Below are 15,685 nucleotides of genomic sequence, written 5' to 3'. Positions count from 1 at the left end.
TTTATGTTTTTAATTTCTAAAAATAGCTTTTCCCATATAAATGTATTAAATTAAAATTAAAAAAATAGATAAGTTCAAAAACATGTGCGGTCTGACCCTCTGTTACTGTCTTTCTCCACCAGTCATGACTATTAATCAACCAGATGAATGTGCAGCCATTATGAAGAAGGCAATATTGACATAACTCTACTGGTACATTGAGGGTATGTGTTAAGTGCTCATGTCCCAGAGTGTACAACGTGACTACGGGCCCGTTGGTTTGATGTCCTGTTTAGCTCTGGCCCTGGCTGTTGCATTGGTCTTCTGATGATGTCCTGCTACCTTGCCTGAGGGTCTGGACCCTCAACACAACATGTTCCAGTTTTCTAAACAATCAATGGACATCAGACTGTTCCAATCTCTTTTTGGCTTTACTAAACATGGAGGAAATCACATTTTTCCTTCAATTCTGTTGTTGTATAACAGTGTAGCACACTCATTTTTTGCATTTATCATCTCAAATTTATATGGATTTCATGACCAAGATTTCTGTTTTTAGCTTTAAAAAATGACATATTCTTTCATTTAATCAGCTCTCGGGTACTTCTCAGTTGTATGAATATTAAGGAATAACGTTCAGTCTGTCACTGTGTCTGTATCACACAACTAAGCCCTTACAAACCTCGGTTACTCTGCTTCTGGGACCTTATCGACCTCCACCCCATTGTGTGCCTGAGCCGTTTGTATTTTTCCTGCAGAGATATTCATGCAGAATTAGAGCTGAGAAGATGTGAAACCGATGATAACGAGGACAAAAGTGGTCTTTGTGAGGGACCTCCACTCTGAAGCAGGAGGGGTGAGGGGTGTGCGGAGGTTACGCTGGTGACAAGGGGACAGACACGGATTGAGAGCATGAAATAATACTAGGCTGACTCACCATGCTTTAAATGAGCTGCTATTCTCTTTTTTTCTCTCTCCACTCTTTTTTTTTCTCTGAGTCATAATTCCATTCTTACAAAATCCCTCTCAGATGGAGTGGCCTTTTATTTCATAGCCGACAGAGACTGAGCTCACCCTACTCATGGGGATTGCTTCCATCCATAGATCTCCACATTTCACTGTGCTCTTCTGCTGTGAAGAGCCTCCTGAGACAACTACAAAGAGACAAAGGTGAGACTGTTTCAGGAAGAAGCAAGTTGTGCCGTTGCCCTGCAGATTCAGGGTTCAGGTGAACTTCTGTCAGTCTTACAGGTAGTGCTGCCTGTTAAGATTTAAAAAGACTGTCTGCACAACATTTGTGCAACATTCTCTCAGGAATGTGTTGCATAATTTTTAGGCTTTGTTCATTGTGTTTTGTTGTGGCTCAAAAGGCACTTTGGACATCATTGGTTTCCTTTTTCTCACAAATCACTAACATTTCATTGCTTTGTCCTTTTTAATTAGTTTTCGAACGAGGAAGAAGCATAGCATCTCAGAACATCAGATTTATTATCCAACTGACGATTTCCAAATTAAACCAGTGCCTGTGAGAGATTAACAAGCTGTATCCCTTAAACTCTAAAGCTTCTCTGTCAGTTAACAAATAAGTTATATATGTTAGTCCTCAGTGATTAAGCTGTTCTCATAATAACACGTTGTATCGCATCCATACATTTTACTTCAGAACAGTTCAGATGGCTTAATTTGTCTTCACTTTTATTGCTCACAGTTACTTTTTTCTTTAAAAGGCTTTGATGTGGATGACATGCTGTCTGAGTTCGGCTCAAGTTGTTGGAAACTCTTCTTTGATATTTGATGGGTTGAAATCCCTTCCGTGTATTAACTTGGCAACTGAAGAGTAAATGTATTATTTCCTCATCTTCTGCTTACTGGGTTTTTCCACGCTTCATCCCTTTAACTGGGTTTGGTGTAAAGTCTGTTATGAGAACTTATGTGTTGTGCAAGCTGTTTCATTCCCAGGTCTTCACATCTGCTGGCGCCAAATATAAATGATCATTTCCTGTCAGTATTAGTTGTTGTGATTGGCCTTTCTGACATTTCTGCTCGGCTACTGGATACTTAACATTATAATCTCAGATCCCTGCTCTAGCGTGTGGACATGAAAAAGAGAGAAACACAACTGTAGTTTTCAATAAAATTGTGCAATAATCAAATAAGTTTGGGGGTTTAATTCAATTCAGCTTTATTTATATAACCACAACAATAGCCGCCTCAAGGTGCTTTATGTTGTAAAGTAAAGATAATAATACAAAGAAAACCCCAACAATCAAGCGACCCCCTATGAGCAAGCACTTGGCAACAGAGGAAAGGAAAAACTCCCTTTTAACAGGAACAAACCTCTGATTGATCGGACGGGGCAGCTATCTGCCGTGAGACAGGACAAAAAGACATACTGTCGAAGAGAGACGGAGATTAATAATAACTAATGATCAGTTGCAGATTGGTGTAGAAAAACAGAGAGTGAAAAGAGTCAAGTTAAGATTATAATTTTAGCTCATAGTGCTGAGCACTTGCTTGGTGGTTGAAAGTAAGTAACAGCTGGCATTATTATAGCCATACTCCGTATGGGAGGTCATGTTCCTTATTCTACCATTGTTTCATTGGATCAGTGTTTCCAAGATCTATGATTGTATTGTATTATATGTGGGTCGAGGCTACACATTTTCATTTGTTTGCAGAAACAAACAAATATTTCCATAGACAAATACCAACTCTTTCACAGAGCAGTGGAAGCTGTGAAAAACACTACCCCTTGACACATCAGCACAACCAGTCTGCACTCTGCTGATTGTGTGGTGATCCGACACCTGAGGAAGAACCTGTTTCTTTTGCCAAATTGCTTTGGGGTCGGCGAATGTGGGAGTGGTGGAAACACACTGATCCTTCAGCTTAACACTGGTGAAATTTGTCAATGAAATGTTGCAAGCATGACCGAGGCATGCATAATGCATTTATGCCAGAACATTTGTGTTGCATAAGAAAATCCAAAAGCAGCTACAACTTCAGCTACTTTAACCCTTTGAATTATGACGGGCGCTATGTCTGATATTCACATGTAGGGAACAGCCTCTGCTCTCTGCTGCTAAATGAAAATTATAGAGATCGTCTTGAATTTAGATGGTACCAGCTGTGATGCTCGGATGTTCTTGAGTCATCGGTTCAAAAATATTACACATTACACATTTGCACTTAAAAATACAATACAAGTTAAGTACAGAAAAACAAAACAAACAAAGAAAACCCCAAAACAAAGTTAGACATGGATGTAAAGTCAGTCAGTGTCCCCATAGCTCTGCCACTTTATTCAGTCAGTCAGACTGCATTTTTATTCACGCATGATCATGAGACAAATAGAGATGTGTATTGTTGCCAAAGTCATTAAAACATTAAACATGTCAGCAGTATGACCCTGTGTAAATAACTAATGAGATTACATCATTTGAAAATGATCAGACATGGTGAAAGATTTCATTAAAGACATAGTGAGCATGACTTCAGTATGTGTTCATGCATAGGATACCAACACTTTTTACACCACTCTACTATTTGCTGCTGTTCATATACTTAAATGAGCAGCCAGAAAGACTTAAGCCTTCATTTTCAGCCTGAGCTGTTTGGAGCCAATCGCATGTCCAGTATTACATACGTGTTTTACAGTCATAGTATTGCACTTACTGCATTGGCCACAGTAAGTGCAATACACGATCTGTCTATCAGCTTCACTTGCAGGCCTCAGAGCGCCTCCCTCCCTTTGCTGCTGTCAGATGGTGAGAACTCATCGTCAGGTACTTCACCTCCCAAACAATTCAGTAGCTGAAATAAAAGACCCCACCCGCCCACCCCTCACCCCCTTTACTCCCGACGCCACCCTATCAGAGAGTGAGGAAGTTGTGACTCATCCAGTTATTGTATTACAGCCAAAGGCAACAATGCGAACCCGGATAATTTTTATCACCATGGGTGGGAGAAATTAGGATTGACAATAAGTGAAACATTACTGTTAAAATACAGAGAGTGATAAGGGAAATAATAGCCAGGCTAATAATAGCTGTGTGAGTCAGGCAGGAGGAAGTGCAGGCTTCTAATAACAGTTCATGGTTTACTAACAACTTGGCTCCCTGCAAAAGTAAATACAGGGATTTGAAGCTGAACTGCCATGGCTGACAGCCAAGAGATATATATTAGGAATCCATTAGTGGTGTTAAATGTGCATCTGTGCGGCATGTATGCCCCTAAGCTTTTAAAGGCAGTTTTACTCTGGATATTGTTGAGTGCAGTACCGATCCCAGTGTTCGTGACAGGAAGGTGAATGGGTCTCTGTCAAAGGTCACAGTTACACTAGCCAACTGTCCTGTTATCCTGGCTAACTTGGTTACAGTTACAAAACTGTAACAGAGGCGACATATGTCAGGCTGGAGTGAGGAGGTACTGATAGGGTGAAGCTGTAATAACATGTTTGCTATCAGTGTACAAATAGGCAACACCTTCTTTCTAATAAAATAGGAAGAACACATGTCGAATGTAATAGACTACATAGATCCTCATTTATGCGCTGTGCTGTGCAATACTGTGTTCCAGCTGACCAGAGCAGATCTTTTAGCTCATGTCATCCAGTGTGTATAGATTTTTTTTAGGTTTAAATGACTGGGCCTCTGAGTATGCTTTTTTTCACATTTTAAGTGAATGTCATCAGATATAATAACAATACCCCAGGCCCATGATTATAATTCACATCATCAGATTTAATCCAAATCAAGGTGAGCTCTGTCTTGTGTTCGTGCAAAAAGCTCAGAAAATATATGTTTTATGCTACGTTTCTAGTTTAATTATTATATAACTTCTGTGAATATGGAAGATAGAATAAACAGTCGCTTCCTGTTGAAATGGACAGAGGTGACCAGGACATTTCTTGTTGTACATTTCTTTGCGTTTCTCTAAAATTGTATTTACTTATACATCTATTCTCAAATTCTGAAACGATGCTCATGTTTTAGGCTTCATAAACGTGCCACATGGCATTTCCAGAAATCAGCCCAGGAGGCAAATGTCTTACATGCATGCATGAGTTCAGTATCAGCTCATCCTTGACCGAGCAAGTGGCAAAAGACAAGTCTTCACTGTTTAAACTATAACCTGTTCTTGTCCCAGTATTGATCTGCATACTTAGTAAAAGCCAGCGGTGTGTGATGTTGTTGAGCGAGAGCAGGGCGGGACAGTGGGCGAGCACATGCTTATATAACTGAACAGTTAAACTGAACTCATGCGTGTTTAGTTTGACCTTTGTGCACATTTATTTTAAAGTTGTTTAATGTTTCCCCCTTTTAATTCTCTCACTCCAGCCTAAAGACAGTCTTACCCAAAAAATAACAAACTTACCATGTATTACACAAACACGGTGCTCTGGATTTGCACTACAGAGCCATTTTCCTTCTTTTGAGCAATGCCTCGATATTAATGTTACATTGGTCTCTCTAGAGATGCAATGGCCTTTATGTTTTACATTATGTGCAAACAGAGATGAAATAGAAGCTCGAGCGGGAATTCCTGGATGTTCAGCTCATACTCACACACTTCAAGGTCTGACCTCTGTCACACAGCTCAGTCTTTGGGAGGAGGAAAGTGAACTGCCGGTTGGTTGGTTGGTTGGATAGTCTAATTGTCAGATTCTGTGTTCCTTCAGCTGCTGTGTTTTAATTGCAGCTGTGCCTGTGAGGGTCTGAGCAGGCAGGAAGTGGAGGGTTAGCAAGGACACAGCTGGAAAGCTGGAGAGGGTTGAGTCTAGTTCTACACACTGACCCCAGACCTCTGAGCAACGGAGACACACAGCAGCTTGTGTGATTTGAACCACAACTTGGAGCTAAAATTCTTTTACGTAATGAGTGATAATTCAGTAAGTAAATGAGAACAGCAGTTATTATGGTAATGTTGACAAAATGTTTACAAAAAAGAGGGGGGGGCTTTGTGTGATCCTCTGCTGAATTTGTGAGTTTGCTCAATTACCAAGAAATGAACAGTCTCCACTTTTTATGGTCTTTAATTTTTATTAATTTGACTGCATCTTTAAATTGAATATAACTTCCAGCACCGATGAGGCCATTTACTTGCTCGTAACACTTCTGAACTTTTATAGAGACAGAAAATCTTGGGGAAGAGAGGAAATGGGGGGCAAATAAAGGGTCCTGGAGCAAACCCAAACTGGAGATGTTACATGATATAATTTTTTTTAACAAAAAGGAAGTAATTGCTAAAAGTTGTGTGTCTGCTATTCGTTGTTGAGGGAACATCAATGTTCTCATTAACCACTCACTTCTTATTTGTGTCCAACTTTACCAATCCATGTGTCTCTCGTTTACTGTTATTTTTTCTTTAAAATCGTTATGACTTTACTGACTTGATATCACTTGCTGTCTTAGACTTTCTTCATGTCTGTCTTGAGCTTCCATAGATAACATAAAGTGGCAAAAGAAGATTAGTGTAATTACGGCAAGCTACTTGTACTGTATGTTTTACTCAACAAGGAATATTATCTGGTAGTTTGTAGTTCAGCCTGCTAACAGTAAATTGAAAATGAGGGACAAACAAGCTTCACAGTGTTTTGATTTGTGGAAAAACTTGTTGGTATTAAAAGAAGTGAGCGGGTAGTTTAAGCTGGCGGTTAGTTTGTTATAGTAATTCCAGGATAGCTGGGAGATTTTCCACGTGTTTTATTTTCCTCATGTAAGTATTAATTCAGGATCTGTTTATCTGGCAGATGTGCGGCCTGGGTCCAGCTCTATTTAGCTTCACGGAATTTGCTTCAGCGTTTCACAAAGATTACTCCGTGGCCTCACTGGTCGCCTGAGACCAATTTTGGTTTGGCCGGAGTCATGACAAAAACAAAGCTCAGATTCCAGATGGCAAGAGCCCAAGATGGCAAAGAAGGCACCCCCACCCTTCAGCAACATCTGTCTTTATAAGGAATAGCATCCTTCTTAAATGAGTAATTACACAGTTTAGTGACAGCTGATTAGATCAGGTGTAGGCAAACAAAATGGGACAGTATTGTCTATTTTTACTACAGTGGTACTACATGTTGTTTTGTGTTTTTGCAGGCTATGATCAGCAGCGTGTGACTGGGCTCTGCCATTTATCTTTGTAAGACATTTTGAAAAGCTCCAGATGCCTATCAGAGGTCATGTGCTGGAGTTTAGTCCCCATGTCAACTGCAGTCAGTGTCCCAAGTGTTGACTTATGGGATGTAGCACTTTGGCCTTTTAAAGTTTAAGCTTTTTTGCTCAGGGTTAGTGAAATATCTGAACTTTTCTTTCAGGCTTTTTAGATACAACTGCATGAATCCAAGCACCGACCAAAAGAAAAGCGCCTTTAACCAGCTGGCTTATTTTAGTATCTGTGATTGACAGGTCCTAGTTTTTAGCTACCCTCGGTGTATTGTCCATGATTATAGTTACAATTTAATATGACCACTCTGTGGTTTACTGTTGCCTTCACTTAGCTAAAAGAGCAAAAGTAATGCCTGTACAGTGTAGATGTGCTGTCAAATGCCACAAAACTTTATTTTATTGATCAGAAGAACTTTTATCTCACTTTTATCTCTTTTTGTTACTTTTTATCTCTTAAAAAATGGATAAGGATGTTGTTGTCATAACTCGATCTGGGCACATGTGTGTTCCAGCATGCTTGAGCATGAGGGAATTGTCCAGTGGGATATTATTAAAGATAGAATGGATTTAGTGTGTGTTTGCCAAGCAGAGATCTTTTCCATCCCCATTCCCTCATTTGATTATTAGCATGCTATCCTTTTTTCTTTTTTTAACTTTATAAAGCACCTTGCTGTGAACCGCACCTTATAAGCCAATGTTTGGTCTCCTTTTAACTTCACCGCCAAAAGTGCCTGCCTAAGTAGATGTGTAGGCAGGCTCATCTTTAAGAGCCAAAAGTCTGCAGGAAAAATGGTCAGGAGGCATCAGTGGAATATACTCTAAATCCAGATTAGTCGTTATAAAGAGACTGGCTCAGTGTTAATGGAGAGAAGCTGCTTTTCTGTCTTCACTGTTTAGGCAGGGTAGTGTCAGCCTGGGGTCTGTGCTAGATTTGGAGTTCTGGGTGATATGAGTGCAGCAGCAGACACAACAAGCTTCAGGATCAAAGAGCTGCCAGTCCAAAAGGACTCACACACACACACACACACACACGCTCACGCACAAGATTTATTCAAAAGTCTCTGTGAATGTGTCTGCCTCTAATCTCTAAGCATATAAGTTGGCATTAATACAAGCTTTGTTCATCATGTTTCTTCACACTTCACTTTCACTCATTTATAGCTATCCGGCTGTTATATTGCACTACCCTTCTACATGCAGTCAGTAGGTTTTAATAGTCCTGAATGCCTCGTCCCCTCTTGCATTTTAAGGCTTTCGCAAGCTTCAATAAATGCTGCACATACATTTGCATCCTATTTGCAAATAAATGCCTATCCTCGCTATCCCAGCACATCATTGCACTGAGAGTCTTTATGCGTGCATAGCCAGACTATCAGTTAATTTCTTTTCTAGGAATAATATATGGATTAAAATTGCTCACATGGAAAGCTCGAATCTCTGGAACATGTGCATTGTTGAGAAGTATGGTCAGTTAGTTGCAGAAGGTCCTGTATCTTAGAAGGGCCACTTAACAAAATGAACCAAATTTGCCTGCCACTGTCCTTTGGTAATGGTGTTATGTTTCATTTCAAGCACAGGCTGTTAGATTATCTCTGCCTTGTCGTGACAACAAATAGTAAGCTCTTGTGTATACACTGTAAACCTTTATGTGGGGACAGTGGCAGAGGATCTGCCATCACTCTGCAAGCGTGAGGGTTGAAGTGTGGATGCTAGCGCAGTGATGCTTTTTGAAAAGGCGGAGACACATCTTTAAAAAATGCAGTGAATGTACATATACAGATAATCAGCCCCTATCTCCAGTTCAGCGGCTCTGTTCCGCCAACTGTCTGATAAAGACACATTACAAGCATGCACAGAGAAACACACTGGTCTGGCGACATACCAGCCATGGCACAAAGTTTTCAAATCTTCAAGTTCACTGAGAGTGTTGTCTTTAAGACAGATTTAACATTCAGGCTTTAGTGTGTCCAGTGCGTGCATGTCCTGTTCTCATTATTGATGATATCATCTTCAGAGGAAGCACCCTGGGCTGTGGTCAGAGGTCAAGTGACTTTCCCAGGCTGGAGTGTGTTTCTGAACATGGAGGGGACGTGTGTTTGTGTGTGAACGTGCATGCCCACGTGTTTCTAAGCTGAGGGGAAGTCCAGAGCTCAAGGCATCCATTTCTGATCTTCAGTCTTGGCTGTGGACTAGTGAGAAAAGAAATCACTAACAGACTCAAACGCTGGCTTACGGCACGCATCCGAAAACACAAAAAGTGAGTGGAGTAGCACAGAGGAATGCCTTTAAGGTCAATGACCCCACAAAGTTAACTGCACACGATAAACTTAATTTACTCAAGCCACAGATAATGTTATACAGACTGTGCAGAGCATTCTCAGAGCCTCATTGTTAAACTTAGTGGGTACACACAAGGAAGTTACAGTAATGGATCTGTCTGCTTCTATCTGAAGTTGCGCATTGAGATAGACTACCGCTTGCATAAAAGATGTTCTGTCTCTCTGCTTTGTACTATTTGCCAGGAGATTTTAGATTTTAACAAAAGTCATCTTTTGAAATGCTGGAATAATCTCCCTGTTTTTGCCTTTTAATTGGATTCAGCGCAATAAATACAATATTGTTGTTAGCTCTTAAGAAAAAAAAGCTGGAATGACACAATCCTCCCGCGTCTCCACTGATTCATAGCATTAAAAAGTCTGGGCTTCCTCTCTGCCATTAAGAACAAGTGTAAAAAAAATCCTTTGCAAAGCAAACACAAGGCCATGCTCATCGTCTCTAACCAGATCATATCTAATGGCCCCTCAGACATTTGAGGAATCTTTCGCCTTGCAGTAATTCCTATGACATAGCATGTTATCATTTTCTCTCAATGACCTCACCCAGGTCAGTCAGAGTTTATTGAATTATTATGACAAGATCTGCACATGTTTGATGCTCTTTTGTTTTCTTTTCAGCTTCGACCTCACGCTTTGTGTCTGTCTGTGTGTTTTCAGATCAGTGCCAATATGCTGATCTTCCTGTGCACAAACATGATCGGGATCTGTACTCACTACCCCGCTGAAGTCTCCCAAAGACAGGCCTTCCAGGAGACTAGAGGATACATTCAGGCCAGACTGCACCTGCAGAGGGAAAACCAGCAACAGGTACACTTATGTGCACACGGTATGCACAGGCACACACATAGAGACACCTGCTGAGACCAAGTCCTGTAGAAAGACATATACACAAATGCAGAAGAGCAACAAATGAGTGTCTCAGTTTTCTAGTCTAACTTGTTTGTCTCCCTTTTTGAGGTCAACAATATGTTCTGGAGTATAACGTGTATCTCCGCTCCACTCTAATTTACTAACACCTTCCCACGCAGATCCCAGCGAGCCAGGGTGACTCAGTAAACACTCCAACAGTGGAAAACGCTGAAAATGAATGAACTCTCTTTATCGTGCACTGTCATATCTTCCTTTCTGTTTTAATTCATCTCTCTGTCTGTTCTCTCATTCTCTTGTGTCATCTCTACCTCTCTCTCAGGAGCGCTTACTGCTGTCGGTGCTGCCACATCACGTTGCCATGGAGATGCAGGCTGATATCAGTGCCAAGAAGGAAGATATGATGTTCCACAAGATCTACATTCAAAAACACGACAATGTTAGGTAAACACAGACAGATGAATGCACGCACATGCTTCTGCACGAACATACTATAAGGCTCAAAAAATGTGGGAGTGCTCAGCTAGCTTCGACCTCAGAGTCCCTCCAACCGCTATTTCCTTTAGAGCATGTATTATGCATGTTGCTGGTTATTGACACTGACAGCACCGGCATAAGCAACAATATTGGCTTCAGGACGCTGATGTGCTTTCTGTAGCAAATAATTTCCGACAGATCTCAGAGTTTGCTGCCTCCTACTCTCATCCATCACTGATGACTGACTACTAACAGGTGATTGAATCTTTCTATTGGCTGTACTGCAGCAGAGTTTAGCCAGCACTGTCCATGTTGTGGTGGCGTGGAGATTGTAATGAGGTTAAAGCAAAGATCTCCTGTCATAGGTGACCCAGCTGCAGCACCACTGACCTACCAAGGTATAAACTTACACAAGCAATCCATTATCCAAATTCAACACAAGACTAGAAAATAAAAAATACTTGGGTTGCTTTGAAAAGGCAATAACACTTAGAAAACAACTAAACTCAAGATATTCAGAGTGTTTTGATTAGCTTAACCCTAACAGGTCTGTAATTTTAAACTATATTTAGTCAAGCATTGTACGAAGTTACTTAGAAAGACAAATCAAATTTAGCATTAAGCAAAGCATTAAGTAAAGCAGTAATTAAAGCAGCTCATCCCTTCCCATTGCTCGCCCACATGAGATCGTTCACTTGAGAGCTGTGCAATCACAAATGTTATTAAGGTGTCCTTTTAAGCTACGTTAGCATGCTCACAGTCGCAGTGCATCTCCAGGCCACTTTACAGCCCATGTCCATCTGAGCGACTCCCTTTTATGCTGTTTCTGAGCTTATCCGTATCATATCTATTGTTGTTGATGCCGCTCCATTCTTGCATCTCTCGCAGCCTCTGTCTTTTCATGTAGCCACATGTCTCCCAGTGCTTCTCCTTGCTCTCTGTGTGTGAAGGACTGGGAAGTCCTAAAACAGAACACTCCTGCCAAGTATAAGTAACTGCAGGAGTGAATAATAATAGAGTTTTACTGGCAAACCAGTAAAACTAAGGTATATGAAGTTTCAGTACCTTAGTTTTACTGGGTTGCCAGTAAAACTACAGTATATGGCATACTCAGTACTCAGTTCTGAGCCCTGAGCTTTTTCTTCCAAAAACTGCGCTGGTTACTCCTGATGTGTTTTTCATGATGCTGCTGTTTAGAATAGGAAGCTGGTTCACTAAAAGTGGTGTTAGCAAAAACGCATATCTCAAAATATGGGTAAAAAAAATGTCCATCCGGCATCAACTTTAGGCTCTGCTCCCACCAGTGAGAAAATACTATAGGTTTGTTTATTTGTTTATTTGTTAATTCTGTCCCTTACAGATGAAGTGGTGCATCATGGCATCGCCTCATCTTGCCCACAGTGGTAGACGCAGACAAGACTTTGACCGCTGTAATTAAGTGCGAGTTTGTCCCTGTTGGATGACCTCGCAGTGGTCACAGCGCCATCTGTTGCCTTCATGTCTAACTTTCGTCTGGGGTGTTGTTTATCCTCGCCTTTCATTACTATCAAAAGTTTGCAATGAAAGGCATGCAGACAGAGGGATCAAGGGGTAGAGAGGAGGGGAGGGGGGCGTTCTCAGAGGGAAGGGCTGGAGGAGGTGACCTACATTGGCCTGAATGATGCGAGCCAGAGCCGAACAAATGTCTGCCTCTCTTTCCCTTGCTCACATGATAGTTGAACAGGAGGAGGGAGCCGCTAGACCATGCTGTCTCTTTCTACACCATGTTGATTGATTGCATTCTGTGTCTCCTTTTTCTCCTCTTTCTTTCCCTCTGTCTGTTCTGCTTCCCCTCTCTCTGTTTCCCTCCCCACATACCCATCATCTCTCCTGCAGCATACTGTTTGCAGACATTGAGGGCTTCACCAGCCTGGCATCTCAGTGCACGGCCCAGGAGCTGGTCATGACGCTGAACGAGCTGTTTGCCCGCTTTGACAAGCTGGCTTCGGTGAGCTTTGCTGTTGGCTGCCACTACTGTCATAGCGAAACTTTGAACCACCGGTTCATACGCATCTTTACAGTCTGTAGTCTCAGTCCTAGTTAGTATGACGAATAGAAAATGATGCATTTACTGATACTTAAGCATTGTGTAACCTGCTAATTGAACTTTGCCGAGGCTTATAAATCATTCACATTATGCGTTTATAATCTATTTGACATGCTGTGAATCAGCTGTAGGTGAAGGTCTAACATTTTATGTGTTGTGTCTTTGTTTACAGGAGAATCACTGCCTGCGTATTAAAATCCTTGGCGACTGTTACTACTGTGTGTCAGGACTGCCTGAGCCCCGTGCTGACCACGCCCACTGCTGTGTAGAGATGGGAGTAGACATGATTGAAGCTATCTCGTGAGTAAAATGCACACTTAAGACAGCCACAGTTATATTTCACTGAAAGTTGAAGACGATTTATTATGCTTGGTTTTCCATTTTTTGTCCTTTTACTCAACTATAGTAATTAGCATGATTCACAATATTCCCTTTTTATCTTATACTGAGGTGCCTAGCCTTAGTGCTTTTGCTCCACTTCCTTTAAGCCACGCTCTCTTAAAGCCAGCTTGTGAGTGATTGGGTTCACCTCCCAAACAGAAGGTTTGAAGAGCAGGTGGATGGCTTCTTTGGTTTGAAGGCAGAGCTTGTATGCTCTCATTGACATTATTATCCACCAAGACTGGAAAAAACTGTCTGGACCAGAGCCTTTAGAACAGTCTCAAACCTTTACTTTTAACTCTGACTAATTATTTGTGTATATGTGGATCTGATGTGAGGCTTTGTTTATTGCATATATTTTATCTGTGGATGGCACACAGGGTTTTGAGGAGACTTTGTGAAGCTGAACGTGATGCTCGCCTTTTGACATCAGTGTTCGTGTGTGTGTTCATCTGCAGGCTGGTGAGAGAGGTTACAGGCGTTAACGTGAACATGCGGGTGGGCATCCACAGCGGGCGCGTTCACTGCGGGGTGCTTGGCTTGCGCAAGTGGCAGTTTGATGTGTGGTCTAACGACGTGACCCTTGCCAACCAAATGGAGGCTGGGGGAAAGGCTGGGTAGGTCCTGCCCAAATTACCTCGTTACCGTGCTGGATTAATCTTCCATAGGATTTATGTTTTAAGACACACTTTATGTTGTGTGTGGGCGTGTGTGTAGTCGTATCCACATCACCAAAGCGACACTGCAGTATCTGAACGGGGACTATGAAGTGGAGCCAGGATTTGGAGGGGAGAGGAATGCTTACCTGAAGGAACACAACATTGAAACCTTCTTGGTGCTGGGCTGCAGCCAGAAAAGGGTTAGTGCATGGTCAAACACACACACACACACACACACACACACACACGCACGCACATGCTTATCTGCTTGACCTCATCTGAATACCACACTAGTGCTATATTTCACACAAATGATATAATGGGTTGTCACCTGGAATAGAAGACGTTATTTTTCAAAGCACTTACCCTGTTGGGGTTTCTTCACTTCCAGAAAGAAGAGAAAGCCATGATAGCTAAAATGCAGCGTACACGTGCAAATTCTGCAGAGGGAGTGATGCCACGTTGGGTGCCTGACAGGTCTTTCAACAGAAACAAGGAGCCTAAAGCCTACCAGAAGATGGTGAGTTACACAGAGGGAACAGTATGCACTTTTCTACAGTACCTCCTCATCCTCTCCATTCTCTCAAGTTAAATTATAAATATACTTTCAATAGGTTGTTTAAAAAAATGTGTGCATATACTGTTGTGGACATTTCATCTGGATAGAGTTGGTATCACAGACTGTATAAAAGAGATGGACATATCTACTGTGAGGTCACCTGTTCTTCTTTTAAGGCTTAAGAAAATCCAAATAGTTGAAGGAAATGACCCCCGCCTCCCCCACTCCAACTTTAAAATTGTTATGAAGGGAGAACAAAATCATTCTTTATAACGGGTTGCAAACATCTTTATTTAAATTTGTGATGTTGGACATTTTAACATGAAGACGAGATTTGACTCGCTTTTGGAACTGGCCTCAAGTGGCGACTGGAAGAACTAAAGTTAGTGACACTTCAGCCGTAGCGTCATCTGTCTGGGTTGTATTTCTACATTTTTATGGTACTGTTTTTACAGATGGCATCTTAGCTTACTGTTACAGAGTATTCTTACCCTTGTCCTGACTTGCATGCTAACATGCGTATTAAGATAAGTATTGGTGACGTGACGTAAGCATGCCTACCTTATGTTGCTGTGTAAAGCCTCACAGAGTTGCTGGCATAGCTTATTTGTTCCCATCTTACTTTTGGCTTCATATTAGACAGTGTTCTGTGAATAAATAAATACATTTGAGTGGCAAACAGTAACAGAAGACAACGAGGACCTGAGAAGAAGTACTGATCTGTAGGGCTCTCAAGGATTCCTAGTTCACTATTCGAGCTAATATGATGAGTCTGCAGCTGCATATGTTTTCTTTTTCACACACTTTTTCTGACATCCTCTCTCTCTATGTTTGAAGTCTCATTTCCTTTTCTTTCGTACATTCTTTTCCCTCCTCCTCTTTTTTTTTCTCCATCTCAAAGGGTTTCAGCCCTAGGGGCAAAGAGGGTGTAATTTGAAGCCTCCCAGCATTAATTAAAACATCAGTCTGGCTCACAGGGATTAGCTGTGCAGATGTCTGAGTCTGTGTCTATTTTTCAGTCGTACTGTGACCACATGATAATCTCTTTCCCTTTGTTTCTTTTTCTATCCTGTTTTTTCTTTTTGTTTTCACTCTCTCTTTTTGTTTTTCTCAGGGCATCGATGAAGCATCCAGCAAAGAAAAGTGAGTGGGTTTTTTTTGGGTGGGCTCCAGTTTCAAGT

General features: G+C 41.4%; 1 protein-coding gene across 1 annotated transcript in view; it reads left to right on the top strand.

Annotated features, from left to right (window-relative positions):
- The window catches only part of LOC146684019 (adenylate cyclase type 6-like), a 40,062-nt gene that overhangs the window by 15,886 nt on the left and 8,491 nt on the right, over positions 1-15,685 (top strand). The window contains exons 5-12 of the mRNA XM_085444784.1: positions 10,133-10,282; positions 10,665-10,786; positions 12,695-12,806; positions 13,078-13,205; positions 13,745-13,903; positions 14,004-14,145; positions 14,337-14,465; positions 15,619-15,647. Coding sequence (XP_085300910.1) covers positions 10,133-10,282; positions 10,665-10,786; positions 12,695-12,806; positions 13,078-13,205; positions 13,745-13,903; positions 14,004-14,145; positions 14,337-14,465; positions 15,619-15,647 — 971 coding nt within the window. The remainder of the gene's footprint in view (positions 1-10,132; positions 10,283-10,664; positions 10,787-12,694; positions 12,807-13,077; positions 13,206-13,744; positions 13,904-14,003; positions 14,146-14,336; positions 14,466-15,618; positions 15,648-15,685) is intronic.

This window comes from Copadichromis virginalis, linkage group LG20 (assembly GCF_057382275.1).
Source record: "Copadichromis virginalis isolate Kocher_CV1m ecotype Utaka linkage group LG20, C_Virginalis_male_GT1.1, whole genome shotgun sequence".
NCBI lineage: Eukaryota > Metazoa > Chordata > Actinopteri > Cichliformes > Cichlidae > Copadichromis > Copadichromis virginalis.
This window is presented reverse-complemented; position numbering and strand designations above follow the sequence as displayed.